We start from the raw sequence: 15,386 nt of genomic DNA, 5'->3' as shown, positions 1-15,386 counted from the left end.
AGCTCTTTGGTCTTGGCCATAGTGGAGTTTGGAGTGTGACTGTTTGAGGTTATGGACAGGTGTCTTTTATACTGATAACAAGTTCAAACAGGTGCCATTAATACAGGTAACGAGTGGGAGGACAGAGGAGCATCTTAAAGAAGAAGTTACAGGTCTGTGAGAGCCAGAAATCTTGCTTGTTTGTAGGTGACCAAATACTTATTTTCCACCATAATTTGCAAATCAATTCATAAAAAATCCTACAATGTGATTTTCTGGATTTTTTTTCTCTCAGTTTGTCTGTCATAGTTGACGTGTACCTATGATGAAAATTACAGGCCTCTCATCTTTTTAAGTGGGAGAACTTGCACAATTGGTGGCTGACTAAATACTTTTTTTCCCCACTGTATGTAGAGTCACATGCTTGATGTAATCATTGCGTGCTAGGAATATGGGACCAAATACTAAACTTTTGACTACTTTAATACACATAAGTGAATTTGTCCCAATACTTTTGGTCCCCTAAAATGGGGGGACATTGTACAAAAAGTGTAATTTCTATACGCTTCACTCGATATGGATGAAAATACCCTCAAATTAGTCTGCACTTTAACCTTATATTCATATTATTTCAAATCCAAAGTGCAGTAGTACAGAGCCAAAACAACCAAAATGTGTCACTATCCCAATACTTTTGGAGCTCACTGTAACTCACACACACACACACACACACATCCATCCATCTTGTACTGGCTAGCACATAGTCCGGCAACAAAGGGCAGCATTACCACATAGTTTCTCTTTGAATAACTTTATTTATGTGCTGACATTCTTGCCACCTTTGTCATAAATACCCTGTAAATCATGGAATAAAACTAGGATGAGTTTCATTTCAGTACATCGGTAGTTGTACCTGGGCACAGAAATGTTCCATGATAGTACTAGACCAGTGGTTTACAGAATAGGCTATTCATTATGCCCAACCGGAAACATGTTAATTCTGATAAAACATGTCTTGAAGAACTGGACATGCAGTATTTTCTCCACGAAGGTAAAACAAGCCATGTTCACTAAACCAGTACAATAAAAACACATCAAGCTTATTGCAGATGATGGGAAATAAACGGGGAGAGAATGCCCACGATTGCAATCAATACAATTACTTGAAAAAATTCAGAAGACATTTAGGGTTAAAATATGCATGACTTTAGCTCTGTATTCATACCAGTTCTCACATAAATCAAAGTTTATTTGTCGCGTACAGAGATGAGCAGATGTTAAAGCAGGTGCAGCAAAATGCTTGTGTTTCTAGCTCCAACAATGCAGTAAATGTCTAACAGTACAATACACAAATGATTCCAAGAAATAATGTTCACGCTCAATGCCTCCACTTTATAAAGGTTAAATAATTGACCATTTAGTAGATATTCTCTCCGTTGACAAAATACAGTAGCAATTCACTTTTACCATTTGGACTGTCTTTCTACCACTCCGATTGAATCAGTAACATCATTTCTTAGATCAGATTTCACCCAAAAGCTTAATTTTGCAATGTAACAATGTGATTCATATTCTTATTCAATATTTACATTAAATAAACGAAATAACCGCTAAATCACACATTGTGCATCTATAGTGATTTTTTGTCAAGTCGTGCCATAGTTGCCCAATGTATTAGCTAAATTCTTATTCACTGCAAACAGAACACACTGCTAGGATAGCTCTCTTTTCAAAACAGCACTTTGGTTGGTTCTAAAAATAGACTAGATCAGCTGTGGCAATGTGACCAGTGTTAATATGACCCAGTATGTTGGACATCAGTTCTCCACCCAACCACTATCAGGAGGTTTCAATATGCTGATTTTGCCCATCCTGTCTCCCAAGAACAAAAAAGTAGTTGTGAGCTCTCATGCCATTGCCTTACAGTTCTTCTAATTATGGAAAGAGTATTTTAGCTAACAGATTCAAGATGGGATATGATGATACTTTAACCTCCAGTGTCTCAGTGATGTTTTTTAAGTACCAAATATAGTTTGCTGGTGCAAAGTCAGAAATGGGTAAAGTAAAAGACAAACCAATTCAGAGGGAGGTTAGTTGGCAACATTAACAAGAGGTTGAGACCACGGCAGTGAGATTTTGGACTTTGTTACATTTAAAACAGGTGACGCTTGGCGTTCGGCCTTCTGTGTTCTCTCATAGGTTACTGCAGCGGGGAAGCCTTCATTGGGATCATGATTCTGGAGTCCATATGCTGAATGAGAGGAACTGAAACAGAGATACATGATCAGATGAGAGTTCAAAGTATTTCATATTGTGCACACTATGTGAAAGTAGACTTCATAACAACTGATTTTGCTCACCTGTATAATACACAACCTCATCCCAACCCTCATGTTGCCAAGCTGCGTTCCTTGTGGCTTCTCTGGCCTCAAGGTCTTTGTAAGCTGAAATCAACAATGAAACACTGTATTATAAAATGAATGTTAGTCTTCTTTTAGAAAAAGAATAACAGCCTTGTCTATAAGAGAGCCTAAAAGCCTAGTATGAGACGCTACATGAATGTTAGATCTGTGTGAATGAACGAGAGTAGAGGGGAGGAAAGGAGAGAAGAGAGATACAGCTGGTCTGCCTGGCCTCACCCCAGAGGTGGTGCACCATGTAGAGGTTTCCGATCTGGGAGAAGAATCCTCCCACAGCCTCACTGTTGTGCTGGCGGTAGCCAATAGCTCTGGCCCTTGGGAAAACAATGGGCCAATCAAAACATCAGTCACAACACTTCCCCACAACCAATGCTTCATCTTCTTCACATTGACTCAAGGCCACCCCATGCAGATGATTATTTTTTATATCCATTTAACCTTTATTTATACAGGTATTCAATTAAGAACATATTCTTATTTGTCATGATGACCTGTCAAAGAGGCGAGCATTATACAATTATAATGGGCTACTGTCCATGTGGTGTCTCAACCACTGATGATCATTTGAACAACTCATTTGATTATTCATACGGTTTGATTGAACTTGCTTGAAAACTATCATTCCAGTTTGGCAGAACCGGTTGGCTATACAGACAGTAGCTGTGCAGTGCCAGGATTAGTTGGATTGGACGTACTCATGCATCGAGACCGCTAATTGTATAGTGTGGGGTTGGAGACATTTCATTATTGGCTCTGAACCATTCCCATTAGTCATCGTATATACAATCATATAAATTACAATCATGTACAGTTATTTTGATTAGCCAAATCATACTGACTTAATTCACGTTGTCAGCATTTCATGTCGTTTTAACAATGTGGCATGACTTTTTAAAAAACATTTTCGCAAATTAGAATGAGTAATTCTGATCAATTACTGAATCAAATAATCACAAATTAAACTTATTTTGGCAGACAAGTTTGAAGAATTCAGAACAATTAATGTATATTGAATATTGAATATTTGTCATAAAGAAACAAATGTGTTTTCAACATAAACCTGAGAGAATGGAATCGTCCAGGCTCATATGCTCCTGTTGAAAGTAAACAACTAAATTAAATCTGAAAATAGCAAGGACAGCTGTAGACTCTCCCTTCAAGTTCTGTGCACTCTGGAATCTAACAATAGAGTATCAAAATTCAGTCTCTCAGTGGAATAGCTCTTATTAATGAGAAAATGGGGAAGGAAGTTTCAAGCGAAAAATAAGCTACAGTGGGGAGAACAAGTATTTGATACACTGCCGATTTTGCAGGTTTTCCTACTTACAAAGCATGTAGAGGTCTGTAATTTTTATCATAGGTACACTTCAACTGTGAGAGACGGAATCTAAAACAAACATCCAGAAAATCACATTGTATGATTTTTAAGTAATTCATTTGCATTTTATTGCATGACATAAGTATTTGATCGCCTACCAACCAGTAAGAATTCCGGCTCTCACAGACCTGTTAGTTTTTCTTTAAGAAGCCCTCCTGTTCTCCACTCATTACCTGTATTAACTGCACCTGTTTGAACTCGTTACCTGTATAAAATACACCTGTCCACACACTCAATCAAACAGACTCCAACATCTCCACAATGGCCAAGACCAGAGAGCTGTGTAAGGACATCAGTGATACAATTGTAGACCTGCACAAGGCTGGGATGGGCTACAGGACAATAGGCAAGCAGCTTGGTGAGAAGGCAACAACTGTTGGCGCAATTATTCGAAAATGGAAGAAGTTCAAGATGACGGTCAATCACCCTCGGTCTGGGGCTCCATGCAAGATCTCACCTCATGGGGCATCAATGATCATGAGGAAGGTGAGGGATCAGCACAGAACTACACGGCAGGACCTGGTCAATGACCTGAAGAGAGCTGGGACCACAGTCTCAAAGAAAACCATTAGTAACACACTACGCCGTCATGGATTAAAATCCTGCAGCGCACGCAAGGTCCCCCTGCTCAAGCCAGCGCATGTCCAGGCCCGTCTGAAGTTTGCCAATGACCATCTGGATGATCCAGAGGAGGAATGGGAGAAGGTCATGTGGTCTGATGAGACAAAAATAGAACTTTTTGGTCTAAACTCCACTCGCCGTGTTTGGAGGAAGAATAAGGATGAGTACAACCCCAAGAACACCATCCCAACCGTGAAGCATGGAGGTGGAAACATCATTCTTTGGGGATCCTTTTCTGCAAAGGGGACAGGACGACTGCACCGTATTGAGGGGAGGATGGATGGGGCCATGTATCGCGAGATCTTGGCCAACAACCTCCTTCCCTCAGTAAGAGCATTGAAGATGGGTCGTGGCTAGGTCTTCCAGCATGACAACGACCCGAAACACACAGCCAGGGCAACTAAGGAGTGGCTCCGTAAGAAGCATCTCAAGGTCCTGGAGTGCCCTGCCAGTCTCCAGACCTGAACCCAATAGAAAATGTTTGGAAGGAGCTGAAAGTCCGTATTGCCCAGCGACAGCCCCGTAACCTGAAGGATCTGGAGAAGGTCTGTATGGAGGAGTGGGCCAAAATCCCTGCTGCAGTGTGTGCAAACCTGGTCAAGAACTACAGGAAACGTATGATCTCTGTAATTGCAAACAAAGGTTTCTGTACCAAATATTAAGTTCTGCGCTTCAGATGTATCAAATACTTATGTCATGCAATAAAATGCAAATTAATTACTTAAAAATCATACAATGTGATTTTCTGGATTTTTGTTTTAGATTCCGTCTCTCACAGTTGAAGTGTACCTATGATAAAAATTACAGACCTCTACATGCTTTGTAAGTAGGAAAACCTGCAAAATCGGCAGTGTATCAAATACTTGTTCTCCCCACTGTATATGCTGTAATTAAAGATGATGAGTAATTCAAATGTAATCAGGTTGCCTTACCAGTAATTACCCCACTCAATCATGGTGCCAGGCTGAAAAAAGAAAACATGAGAAAAAAGTTTTTGTATTTCACAGGAATATCAAAGTGTGACAATTTCCTACAAGATTCAAAATGACTCATAATGGCCCTTTCACATGGATTGCAATATAGGCCTACATTTACGAGCATAATGTTTGCATAGTACCTACACAAACTCTCCAATGTTTATGTCAACAATTGCCCACCCTTTGCATCATCTGGTGGTGATTAATATCTGTTCAGCAATGTAGCACCCTCCCAAACTAAACACCTAGTAGTGCTTTGGTTAATGAGGTTAAGTCACTCAGTACTCACTCTGAGCTGGTAGGACCTGAGCTCGTAGATGTTGGGTCCCTTCCTGGGGATGGGCTCATTCCAAAAGCTGAACTCCAGGAGCAGTTGGTTCCTACGAGACAACAGCATCTTTCCTCTCTCCTCCCGGTACTTCATGAACTCCTGTGTCAACCTCACATCAATAAGCACATCTGATACCTCACTGTCTATCTAGAGAGGGGTTCATTAGCTGTAGATTATAAACTAGGGGTTATAGTAGGGCTGGAGCAAAAGCCAGCACACCCAGTAGCTCTTCAGGAGGAAGGTTGGCCACCAGGTATATGAGTTAAAGTGACAGGCAACCTCAGACAATACTAGCATATGAAGCTATATTCAAGACTACTATATTAAAAGTGAAGGCTTCTAGGTGCTGCCGGGGAGGAAATTACAGTATTGGAACAGTTTGTTACCTTGTTCTGCCTGAGTTTGCTCATGACCTCGGTCAGAGCTGGGTACCCTCCTCTATACCGCCACATATGGACTGGAAAAACACACACACAACAGCCATTATTTGCAAAGCAATAATAGGCATATTCAGAGACATACACTACCGGTCAAAAGTTACACCTACTCATTCAAGGATTTTTCTTTATTTTTTTTCTATTTTCTACATTGTAGAATAATAGTGAAGACATCAAAACTATGAAATAACACATATGGAATCATGTAGTAACCAAAAAAGTGTTAAACAAATCAAAATATGTTTTATATTTGAGATTCTTCAAATAGCCACCCTTTGCCTTGATGACAGCTTTGCACACTCTTGGCATTCTCTCAACCAGCTTCATGAGTTAGTCACCTGGAATGCATTTCAATTAACAGGTGTGCCTTCTTAAAGGTTAATTTGTGGAATTTATTTCCTTCTTAATGCATTTGAGCCAATCAGTTGTGTTGTGACAAGGTAGGGGGGTATACAGAAGATAGCCCTATTTGGTAAAAAACCAAGTCCATATTATGTCAAGAACAGCTCAAATAAGCAAAGAGAAATGACAGTGCATCATTACTTTAAGACATGAAGGTCAGTCAATACAGAAAATGTCAAGAACTTGTAAAGTTTCTTCAAGTGCAGTCGCAAAAACCATCAAGCACTATGATGAAACTGGCTCTCATGAGGACCACCACAGGAATGGAAGACCCAGAGTTACCTCTGCTGCAGAGGATAAGTTTATTAGAGTTACCAGCCTCAGAAATTGCAGCCCAAATAAATGCTTCACTGAGTTCAAGTAACAGACATCTCAACATCAACTGTTCAGAGGAGACTGTGTGAATCAGGCCTTCATGGTCGAATTGCTGCAAAGAAACCACTACTAAAGGACACCAATAATAAGAAGAGACTTGCTTGGGCCAAGAACCACGAGCAATGGACATTAGACCAGTGGAAATGTGTCCCCCGACCTCAACCAATTTGAGATGGTTTGGGATGAGTCGGACGGCAGAGTGAAGGAAAAGCAGCCAATAAGTGCTCAGCATATGTGGGAACTCATTCAAGACTGTTGGAAAAGCATTCCAGGTGAAGCTGGTTGAGAGAATGCCAAGAGTGTGCAATGCTGTCATCAAGGCCAAGGGTGGCTATTTGAAGAATCTGATTTGTTTAACACTTTTTTGGTTACTTTTTCATAGTTTTGATGTCTTCACTATTATTCTACAATGTAGAAAATAGTAAAAAGAAAAAAAAAAACATTGAATGAGTAGGTGTTCTAAAACTTTTGACCGGTAGTGTATCCATAATCCTTCTGATAAGTGTATGGGCATTATTTCAGTAATGCAGTAATGCAAAACCAACAGCCAGGGAACTATTGGCAACATGTGTAGACATGAGATGTGTAGGCTAGGGTTAGGCAACACTAATCACGGTTTTCAATTTCGGTTATTTAGGTTGATTGCTGTAACAACACAGAATAAACAATTAATACAAGTCCCATGATACTAGTAGTGACTGTCCATTACTGCTTATCCCTTAATAACCATTTATTCACATGACTTTACTTGAATACATTATTTCAGTTGTTGTGTATATTACATTTGATGACTTTATTATTTAATTCCAAGTCAACATCTCCTCTCTATAGAGCTGCTGCCTATGCTTTGACAAAATCCCTATTTTGTAGTTCTTCAAAGTAAACAAGGCATACTTTTATGACTGCTGAATATCAACTATTAATCACTTAGGTCATGTATTTTTAGGTAGAGATACCTCGCGAAGCAACAGCTGCCATCTACAGTGAGGGAAAAAAGTATTTGATCCCCTGCTGATTTTGTACGTTAGCCCACTGACAAAGAAATGATCAGTCTATACTTTTAATGGTAGGTTTATTTGAACAGTGAGAGACAGAATAACAACAACAAAAATCCAGAAAAACGCATGTAAAAAAAGTTATAAATTGATTAGCATTTTAATGAGGGAAATAAGTATTTGACCCCCTCTCAATCAGAAAGATTTCTGGCTCCCAGGTGTCTTTTATACAGGTAACGAGCTGAGATTAGGAGCACACTCTTAAAGGGAGTGCTCCTAATCTCAGCTTGTTACCTGTATAAAAGACACCTGTCCATAGAAGCAATCAGTCAATCAGATTCCAAACTCTCCACCATGGCCAAGACCAAAGAGCTCTCCAAGGATGTCAGGGACAAGATTGTAGACCTACACAAGGCTGGAATAGGCTACAAGACCATCGCAAAGCAGCTTGGTGAGAAGATGACAACAGTTGGTGCGATTATTCGCAAATGGAAGAAACACAAAAGTACTGTCAATCTCCCTCGGCCTGGGGCTCCATGCAAGAGCTCACCTCGTGGGGTTGCAATGATCATGAGAACGGTGAGGAATCAGCCCAGAACTACACGGGAGGATCTTGTCAATGATGTCAAGGCAGCTGGGACCATAGTCACCAAGAAAACAATTGGTAACACACTACGCCGTGAAGGACTGAAATCCTGCAGCGCCCGCAAGGTCCCCCTGCTCAAGAAAGCACCTATACATGCACGTCTGAAGTTTGCCAATGAACATCTGAATGATTCAGTGGAGAACTGGGTGAAAGTGTTGTGGTCAGATGAGACCAAAATGGAGCTCTTTGGCATCAACTCAACTCGCCGTGTTTGGAGGAGGAGGAATGCTGCCTATGACCCCAAGAACACCATCCCCACTGTCAAACATGGAGGTGGAAACATTATGCTTTGGGGGTGTTTTTCTGCTAAGGGGACAGGACAACTTCACCGCATCAAAGGGACGATGGACGGGGCCATGTACCGTCAAATCTCCTTCCCTCAGCCAGGGCATTGAAAATGGGTCGTGGATGGGTATTCCAGCATGACAATGACCCAAAACACACGGCCAAGGCAACAAAGGAGTGGCTCAAGAAGAAGCACATTAAGGTCCTGGAGTGGCCTAGCCAGTCTCCTGACTTTAATCCCATAGAAAATCTGTGAAGGGAGCTGAAGGTTCGAGTTGCCAAACGTCAGCCTCGAAACCTTAATGACTTGGAGAAGATCTGCAAAGAGGAGTGGAACAAAATCCCTCCTGAGATGTGTGCAAACCTGGGACCAACTACAAGAAACGCCTGACCTCTGATTGCCAACAAGGGTTTTGCCACCAAGTACTAAGCCATGTTTTGCAGAGGGGTCAAATACTTATTTCCCTCATTAAAATGCAAATCAATTTATAAAATTTTTGACATGCGTTTTTCTGGATTTTGTTGTTGTTATTCTGTCTCTCACTGTTCAAATAAACCTACCATTCAAATTATAGACTGATAATTTCTTTGTCAGTGGGCAAACGTACAAAATCAGCAGGGGATCAAATACTTTTTTCCCTCACTGTATATCCCTTCATGATCGCACATTCTCTCTTCTGTAGCAGGCGTAAAAGAAACACAGACCGGCCAAGTATATGCACAATGGATTATGGTCATTGTAGTTAATTACCACGCTTTATGCGCTAAACTATGTACATTATTGGCCTGTTGGAAACTAAATGGAATTTAAATAATTGAACCAACGTCGGTCAATTAGTTGTTTAAAAAACAAACAATAACCTACATTTCGGTTAATCGCTCAGCACTAATGTTTGTAGGCTTTTGTTATTATTGCCAGGTGGGTGTAACACCAACTTCATTGAATCATCATCTCACTAGGAAAATGTGCGAAACTGGTTCAATGAAGCCCACTTCTCCTGAACTAAGTTTGCCTATCCCTGCAGGTGTGCCAATTCGAAGTGAATGTGCAGTTCAACTAGACTAGAAAGTAGAGGAGTGTGTGCTCTGCTGCCAGCATTCTTACCAGCCTGGTCCTGCTCTCCATACCAGGTGTTCCAGGTACCCACCAGCTCACAGGGATAGTACTTATCATTATGGATAGATGGCAGGGTCTCCTCACTGTCAAGGGAAAGCAATAACAAACACATATTCTACCAGGGAGCCTAGCGGTTAAGAGCGTTTGGGCAGTAACCGAAAGGCCGCTGGTTCGAATCCCCGAGGCGGCAAGCTGGAAAAATATGCCGTTCTGCCCGAGCCCTTGAATCTCTGATTCAGAGGGGTTGGGTTACATGTGGAAGACAGATTTAGGTTGAATGCATTCAGTTGTGCAACTGACTGTGTCTAAACCAGTTGTGCAGATTCTACGATAAGTAAAAGGGTATTATGACTGATCTTCTTAAGTATGAGCATAGATAAATTATTCTACACAGTGTTGCCATACCATTGTGTCACAGGAATAGAACTGAATACATTTTGTCTAAACTCTGCCCTTATGGAAAAACCACATGAATTTCACATGATCTTATGTGAAGGTAATGTGATAACATGTGGCAACATGTGATAACATGAAACGACACATGTGAAAACGTGATCGCATGTGAAATGTTCCAAAAGGACATGTTTTCACGTGCACAACCCACTGGTGACACTAGCTGTGCAGTCATAATATCACCACTACTACTGTTGACCTTATATCACACATACTCAACAACCAAATGAAACAATAATTTGGGACGATACTACCCTCAGTAAGGCTACTACTTGAGGGGCTTTAGGTATAAAGGCCTAGACTGAACAAGGTCCATATTACTTACCAAAGCTGGTTGTAGGCATCCAGGCACTCTGGTTTCACGTTATGGACTGTAACAGAACAATCTCTATTAGACATAGTGCCCTCTGTGTTGGAAGGGGTTAAATTGGTCAAACTTTACATTACAGTCAAGGTCCGTAAGTACAGTGAAACAAGTATTGTAATTACTCATTTCTACACTATACTTACTTCTTACACTATGGTTATTACACTGCACTCAAAACTCTGAAATATAAAAAGAATTGAAGTGAACAAGTTACAGTAAAGCACAACTTACACTGGATTTTGTAGAGGTTGCTTTCCTCATTCTTGGTAAGCAAGTGGGAGTGGGCATCCTTTCTGGGATCAACTTTACGCACAAATAGCGATTTGAACCAGCTATCTTCACGATTCCTATGGTTTGATGCTGACAACCCCCTGGAGAAAAAATACAGATGGTAGTGTGAATACATATGTGAACAGAGACATCTTCTGAAGTGAGTGACTCATCTATTCCTGCAGCAAAGGATTTCACTGCTGAGTAGTGAGCTGAAGTCAGATCTGTCCATGGATGCATCCCACATTTCTCTGCAGGTGAATTATGACAGAAAGGTCTAGCTAAGAATAATAACAGTAACACATGCACTGTATGATGTTGTTGCCTAAGCTACCTACACACAATGTTTGAGAAAATGCACACTGGTTTCCTACATGCAGTACCAGTTCTTGCATTACCCTGGCTGTTTCCGAAGTAAACAACAAGCAGTGACAGTTACAGCTAGCCACAGACTACCACTGCTGCTGCACAAGTATTAAAATAAAAATGATGTATCATTGGCTAATGTTGACATTATAAGGTAAAGAAATGCCGATATAGTAACATAGTAATGTCACGCAAAATACATTTACATTTACATTTTAGTCATTTAGCAGACGCTCTTATCCAGAGCGACTTACAGTTAGTGAGTGCATACATTTTTATTTTTTATACTGGAATCGAACCCACAACCCTGGCGTTGCAAATGCCATGCTCTACCAACTGAGCTACATCCCTGCCGGCCATTCCCTCCCCTACCCTGGACGACGCGGGGCCAATTGTGTGCCGCCCCATGGGTCTCCCGGTCGCGGCTGGCTACGAAAGAGCCTGGATTCGAACCAGGATCTCTAGTGGCACAGCTAGGACTGCAGTGCCTTCGACCACTGCGCCACTCAGGAACACCCAGTAAGCTACACTCCATATACAAAAGTATTTGGACACCCCTTCAAATTAGTGGATTCAGCTATTTCAGCCACACCCGTTGCTGACAGGTGTATAAAATCGAGCACACAGCCATGCAATCTCCATAGACAAACATTGGCAGTAGAATGGCCTTACTGAAGAGCTCAGTGACTTTCAACGTGGCACCATCATAGTCAGTTCATCATATGTCTGCCCTGCTAGAGCTGCCCCGGTCAACTGTAAGTGCTGTTGTTGTGAAGTGGAAACGTCTAGGAGCAACAACGCGAAGTGGTAGGCCACACAAGCTCACAGAACAGGACTGCCGAGTGCTGAGGCAAGTAAATATCATCTGTCCAACACTCACTACCAAGTTCCAAACTGACTTTGGAAGCAATGTCAGCACAAGAACTGTTCGTCGGGAGCTTCATGAAATGGGTTTCCATGGCCAAGCAGCCACACACAAGCCTAAGATCACCATGCGCAATGCCAAGCGTGTAAAGCTTGTCACCATTGGACTCTGGAGCAGTGGAAACACGTTCTCTGGAGTGATGAATCACGCTTCACCATCTGGCAGGCCGACGGACTAATCTGGGTTTGGCAGATGCCAGGAGAACGCTACCTGCATAGTGGCAACTGTAAAGATTGGTGGAGGAGGAATAATGGTCTGGGGCTGTTTTTTTTGGTTCGGGCTAGGCCCCTTTGTTCCAGTGAAGGGAAATCTTAACGCTACAGCATACGATAACAATCTAGACGATTCTGTGCTTCCAACTTTGTGACAACAGTTTGGAGAAGGCCCTTTTCCTGTTTCAGCATGACAATGCCTCTGTGCACAAAGTGAGGTCCATACAGAAATGGTTTGTCGAGATCGGTGTGGAAGAACTAGACTGGCCTGCACAGAGCCCTGACCTCAACCCCATCAAACACCTTTGGGATGAATTGGAACACTGACTGCGAGCCAGGCCTAATCGCCCAACATTGGTGCTCAACCTCACTAATGCTCTTGAGGTTGAATGGAAGCAAGTCCCCGCAGCAATGTTCCAACATCTAGTGTAAAGCCTTCCCAGAAGATTAGAGGCTGTTATAGCAGTAAAGGGGGGGACAAACTCCATATTAATGCCCATGATTTTGGAATGAGATGTTCGAGCAGGTGTCCACATACTTTTGGTCATGTAGTGTATATTCACAACCGTAGCACTAGCTTTATAATAATGACCTTGAGCAAGTGTTATAATAATTCCCTATTAGACAGACAAGTACACTAGTAACTGGATACGCCGTGCATTACCTTTAACAGTTTAACCATTTTAGAATAGCTCAAATTAGAAGTTTCACTAATTTGTAGCTTTTCAAATCTACTACAGGCCAATAGTTGACTAGCTAGCTATTTATGCTAGCTTGCTAACAGTCATTTGTTCAGGTTCACTCCTGCACACTTGCAGCATAGACGAGTCAGTGGGAACCCCTATTCTCCAAAATCGTCAATGGAACAAAAGTCAGAACACCAACGCTTTAAATCCTAAACGTGCAAAGTAATAATAGTCACACCTGCTTAAAACGACGATCTGTCCTGTCGACTGTGCCGTATTTTTAGCCTGATTCAGGCCATTGCCAAATCTCTGAAGGACTCGGGTCGCCATTTTCCATTGATAACACTGGAGCGTATTCATTACGCCGATTCGGTTGCAAAACGTTTCTTAAACGGAAGCAAACGGGAAGGGACCTATTTCAATTTGTTCAAAAGAAACTCTTGTTTTGCTCTGTTTGCTTCCGTTTGGTTCTTAAACGATAAATGGTTTCCGTAATGAATACACCCCTGTCCTATGCAAAAACACAGTGGAGGCTGTGAGCGTACAATGTAGCCACCAGGTGGTAGTAAAACACCAACAAATGAATGGTGTGAACAGGGGAGGACCACTTGCCCTCGGTACAAGCTTTGTTACAGTTTTTACATGCAAACTTGAAAAGGAGCCTGGTATGTGTGTTCCTCTTCTTTGTAGACTTCACATTTTGTTGTTCTTGCTCTGGAAGACTTTATTCATGCAATCTAACATATTTGATGACTGTTCTAAATTCCCATGCCTCGAAGACAGCCTACATCAGTTGACGGGATGACGTTCTCTACATGTCAAACTCAAGGCAAGTGTACCGGATCCGGAACAACCTCTGACTAAAACCAGAGAGGAAGATATGTAGCCAGATAGCTGCCAAAAGGTTGAATGTATGTATCATTAGGATCATAAGAAAAGCCATGCGCGAAAAATGGCAAACACCATGTTACGATTACAAACTAACATTTTAGGCTTGAACAAATCTTGTGTTGCAATATTGACGTACAATAATACAGTGGGGAAAAAAGTATTTAGTCAGCCACCAATTGTGCAAGTTCTCCCACTTAAAAAGATGAGAGAGGCCTGTAATTTTTCATCATAGGTACACGTCAACAATGACAGACAAAATGAGGAAAAAAAATCCAGAAAATCACATTGTAGGATTGTTAATGAATTTATTTGCAAATTATGGTGGAAAATAAGTATTTGGTCAATAACAAAAGTTTCTCAATACTTTGTTATATACCCTTTGTTGGCAATGACACAGGTCAAACGTTTTCTGTAAGTCTTCACAAGGTTTTCACACACTGTTGCTGGTATTTTGGCCCATTCCTCCATGCAGATCTCCTCTAGAGCAGTGATGTTTTGGGGCTGTCGCTGGGCAACACAGACTTTCAACTCCCTCCAAAGATTTTCTATGGGGTTGAGATCTGGAGACTGGCTAGGCCACTCCAGGACCTTGAAATGCTTCTTACGAAGCCACTCCTTCGTTGCCCGGGCGGTGTGTTTGGGATCATTGTCATGCTGAAAGACCCAGCCACGTTTCATCTTCAATGCCCTTGCTGATGGAAGGAGGTTTTCACTCAAAATCTCACGATACATGGCCCCATTCATTCTTTCCTTTACACGGATCAGTCGTCCTGGTCCCTTTGCAGAAAAACAGCCCCAAAGCATGATGTTTCCACCCCCATGCTTCACAGTAGGTATGGTGTTCTTTGGATGCAACTCAGCATTCTTTGTCCTCCAAACACGACGAGTTGAGTTTTTACCAAAAAGTTATATTTTGGTTTCATCTGACCATATGACATTCTCCCAATCCTCTTCTGGATCATCCAAATGCACTCTAGCAAACTTCAGACGGGCCTGGACATGTACTGGCTTAAGCAGGGGGACACGTCTGGCACTGCAGGATTTGAGTCCCTGGCGGCGTAGTGTGTTACTGATGGTAGGCTTTGTTACTTTGGTCCCAGCTCTCTGCAGGTCATTCACTAGGTCCCCCCGTGTGGTTCTGGGATTTTTGCTCACCGTTCTTGTGATCATTTTGACCCCACGGGGTGAGATCTTGCGTGGAGCCCCAGATCGAGGGAGATTATCAGTGGTCTTGTCTGTCTTCCATTTCCTAA

At 41.8% G+C, this 15,386-nt stretch overlaps 1 protein-coding gene across 1 annotated transcript; it reads right to left on the bottom strand.

Moving 5' to 3' along the window:
• Window positions 1-780: 780 nt before the first annotated feature.
• On the bottom strand, window positions 781-13,796 carry LOC311101726 (protein NipSnap homolog 2-like). Its single transcript, XM_084142893.1, has 10 exons — window positions 13,481-13,796; window positions 11,015-11,154; window positions 10,742-10,787; window positions 9,952-10,046; window positions 6,093-6,163; window positions 5,665-5,805; window positions 5,331-5,362; window positions 2,619-2,713; window positions 2,340-2,423; window positions 781-2,244 (listed from the first exon to the last, which is right to left on the bottom strand). Exons 1-10 carry the CDS (start codon window positions 13,600-13,602, stop codon window positions 2,180-2,182), a joined length of 891 nt encoding a protein of 296 aa, XP_083999019.1. The 5' UTR covers window positions 13,603-13,796; the 3' UTR covers window positions 781-2,179.
• Window positions 13,797-15,386: the final 1,590 nt, after the last annotated feature.

The sequence above is a fragment of the Coregonus lavaretus genome (assembly GCF_964263955.1).
Source record: "Coregonus lavaretus genome assembly, chromosome: 26".
In the NCBI taxonomy this organism is placed as follows: Eukaryota; Metazoa; Chordata; class Actinopteri; order Salmoniformes; family Salmonidae; genus Coregonus; species Coregonus lavaretus.
The sequence above is the reverse complement of the archived record's forward strand: the minus strand, read 5'-3'. Positions and strand labels throughout refer to the sequence as shown.

Bases quoted from the DNA above. Each gene is read 5' to 3' on its own strand.
- LOC311101726 (XM_084142893.1), bottom strand. From the start codon at position 13,602: ATGAATACGCTCCAGTGTTATCAATGGAAAATGGCGACCCGAGTCCTT. The intron at 10,047-10,741 runs GTAAGTAATATG...TTCCCTTGACAG, and splicing joins GATGCCTACAACCAGCTTTG to TGAGGAGACCCTGCCATCTA. The intron at 2,714-5,330 runs GTAAGGCAACCT...TGTTTTCCCAAG, and splicing joins ATTGAGTGGGGTAATTACTG to GGCCAGAGCTATTGGCTACC.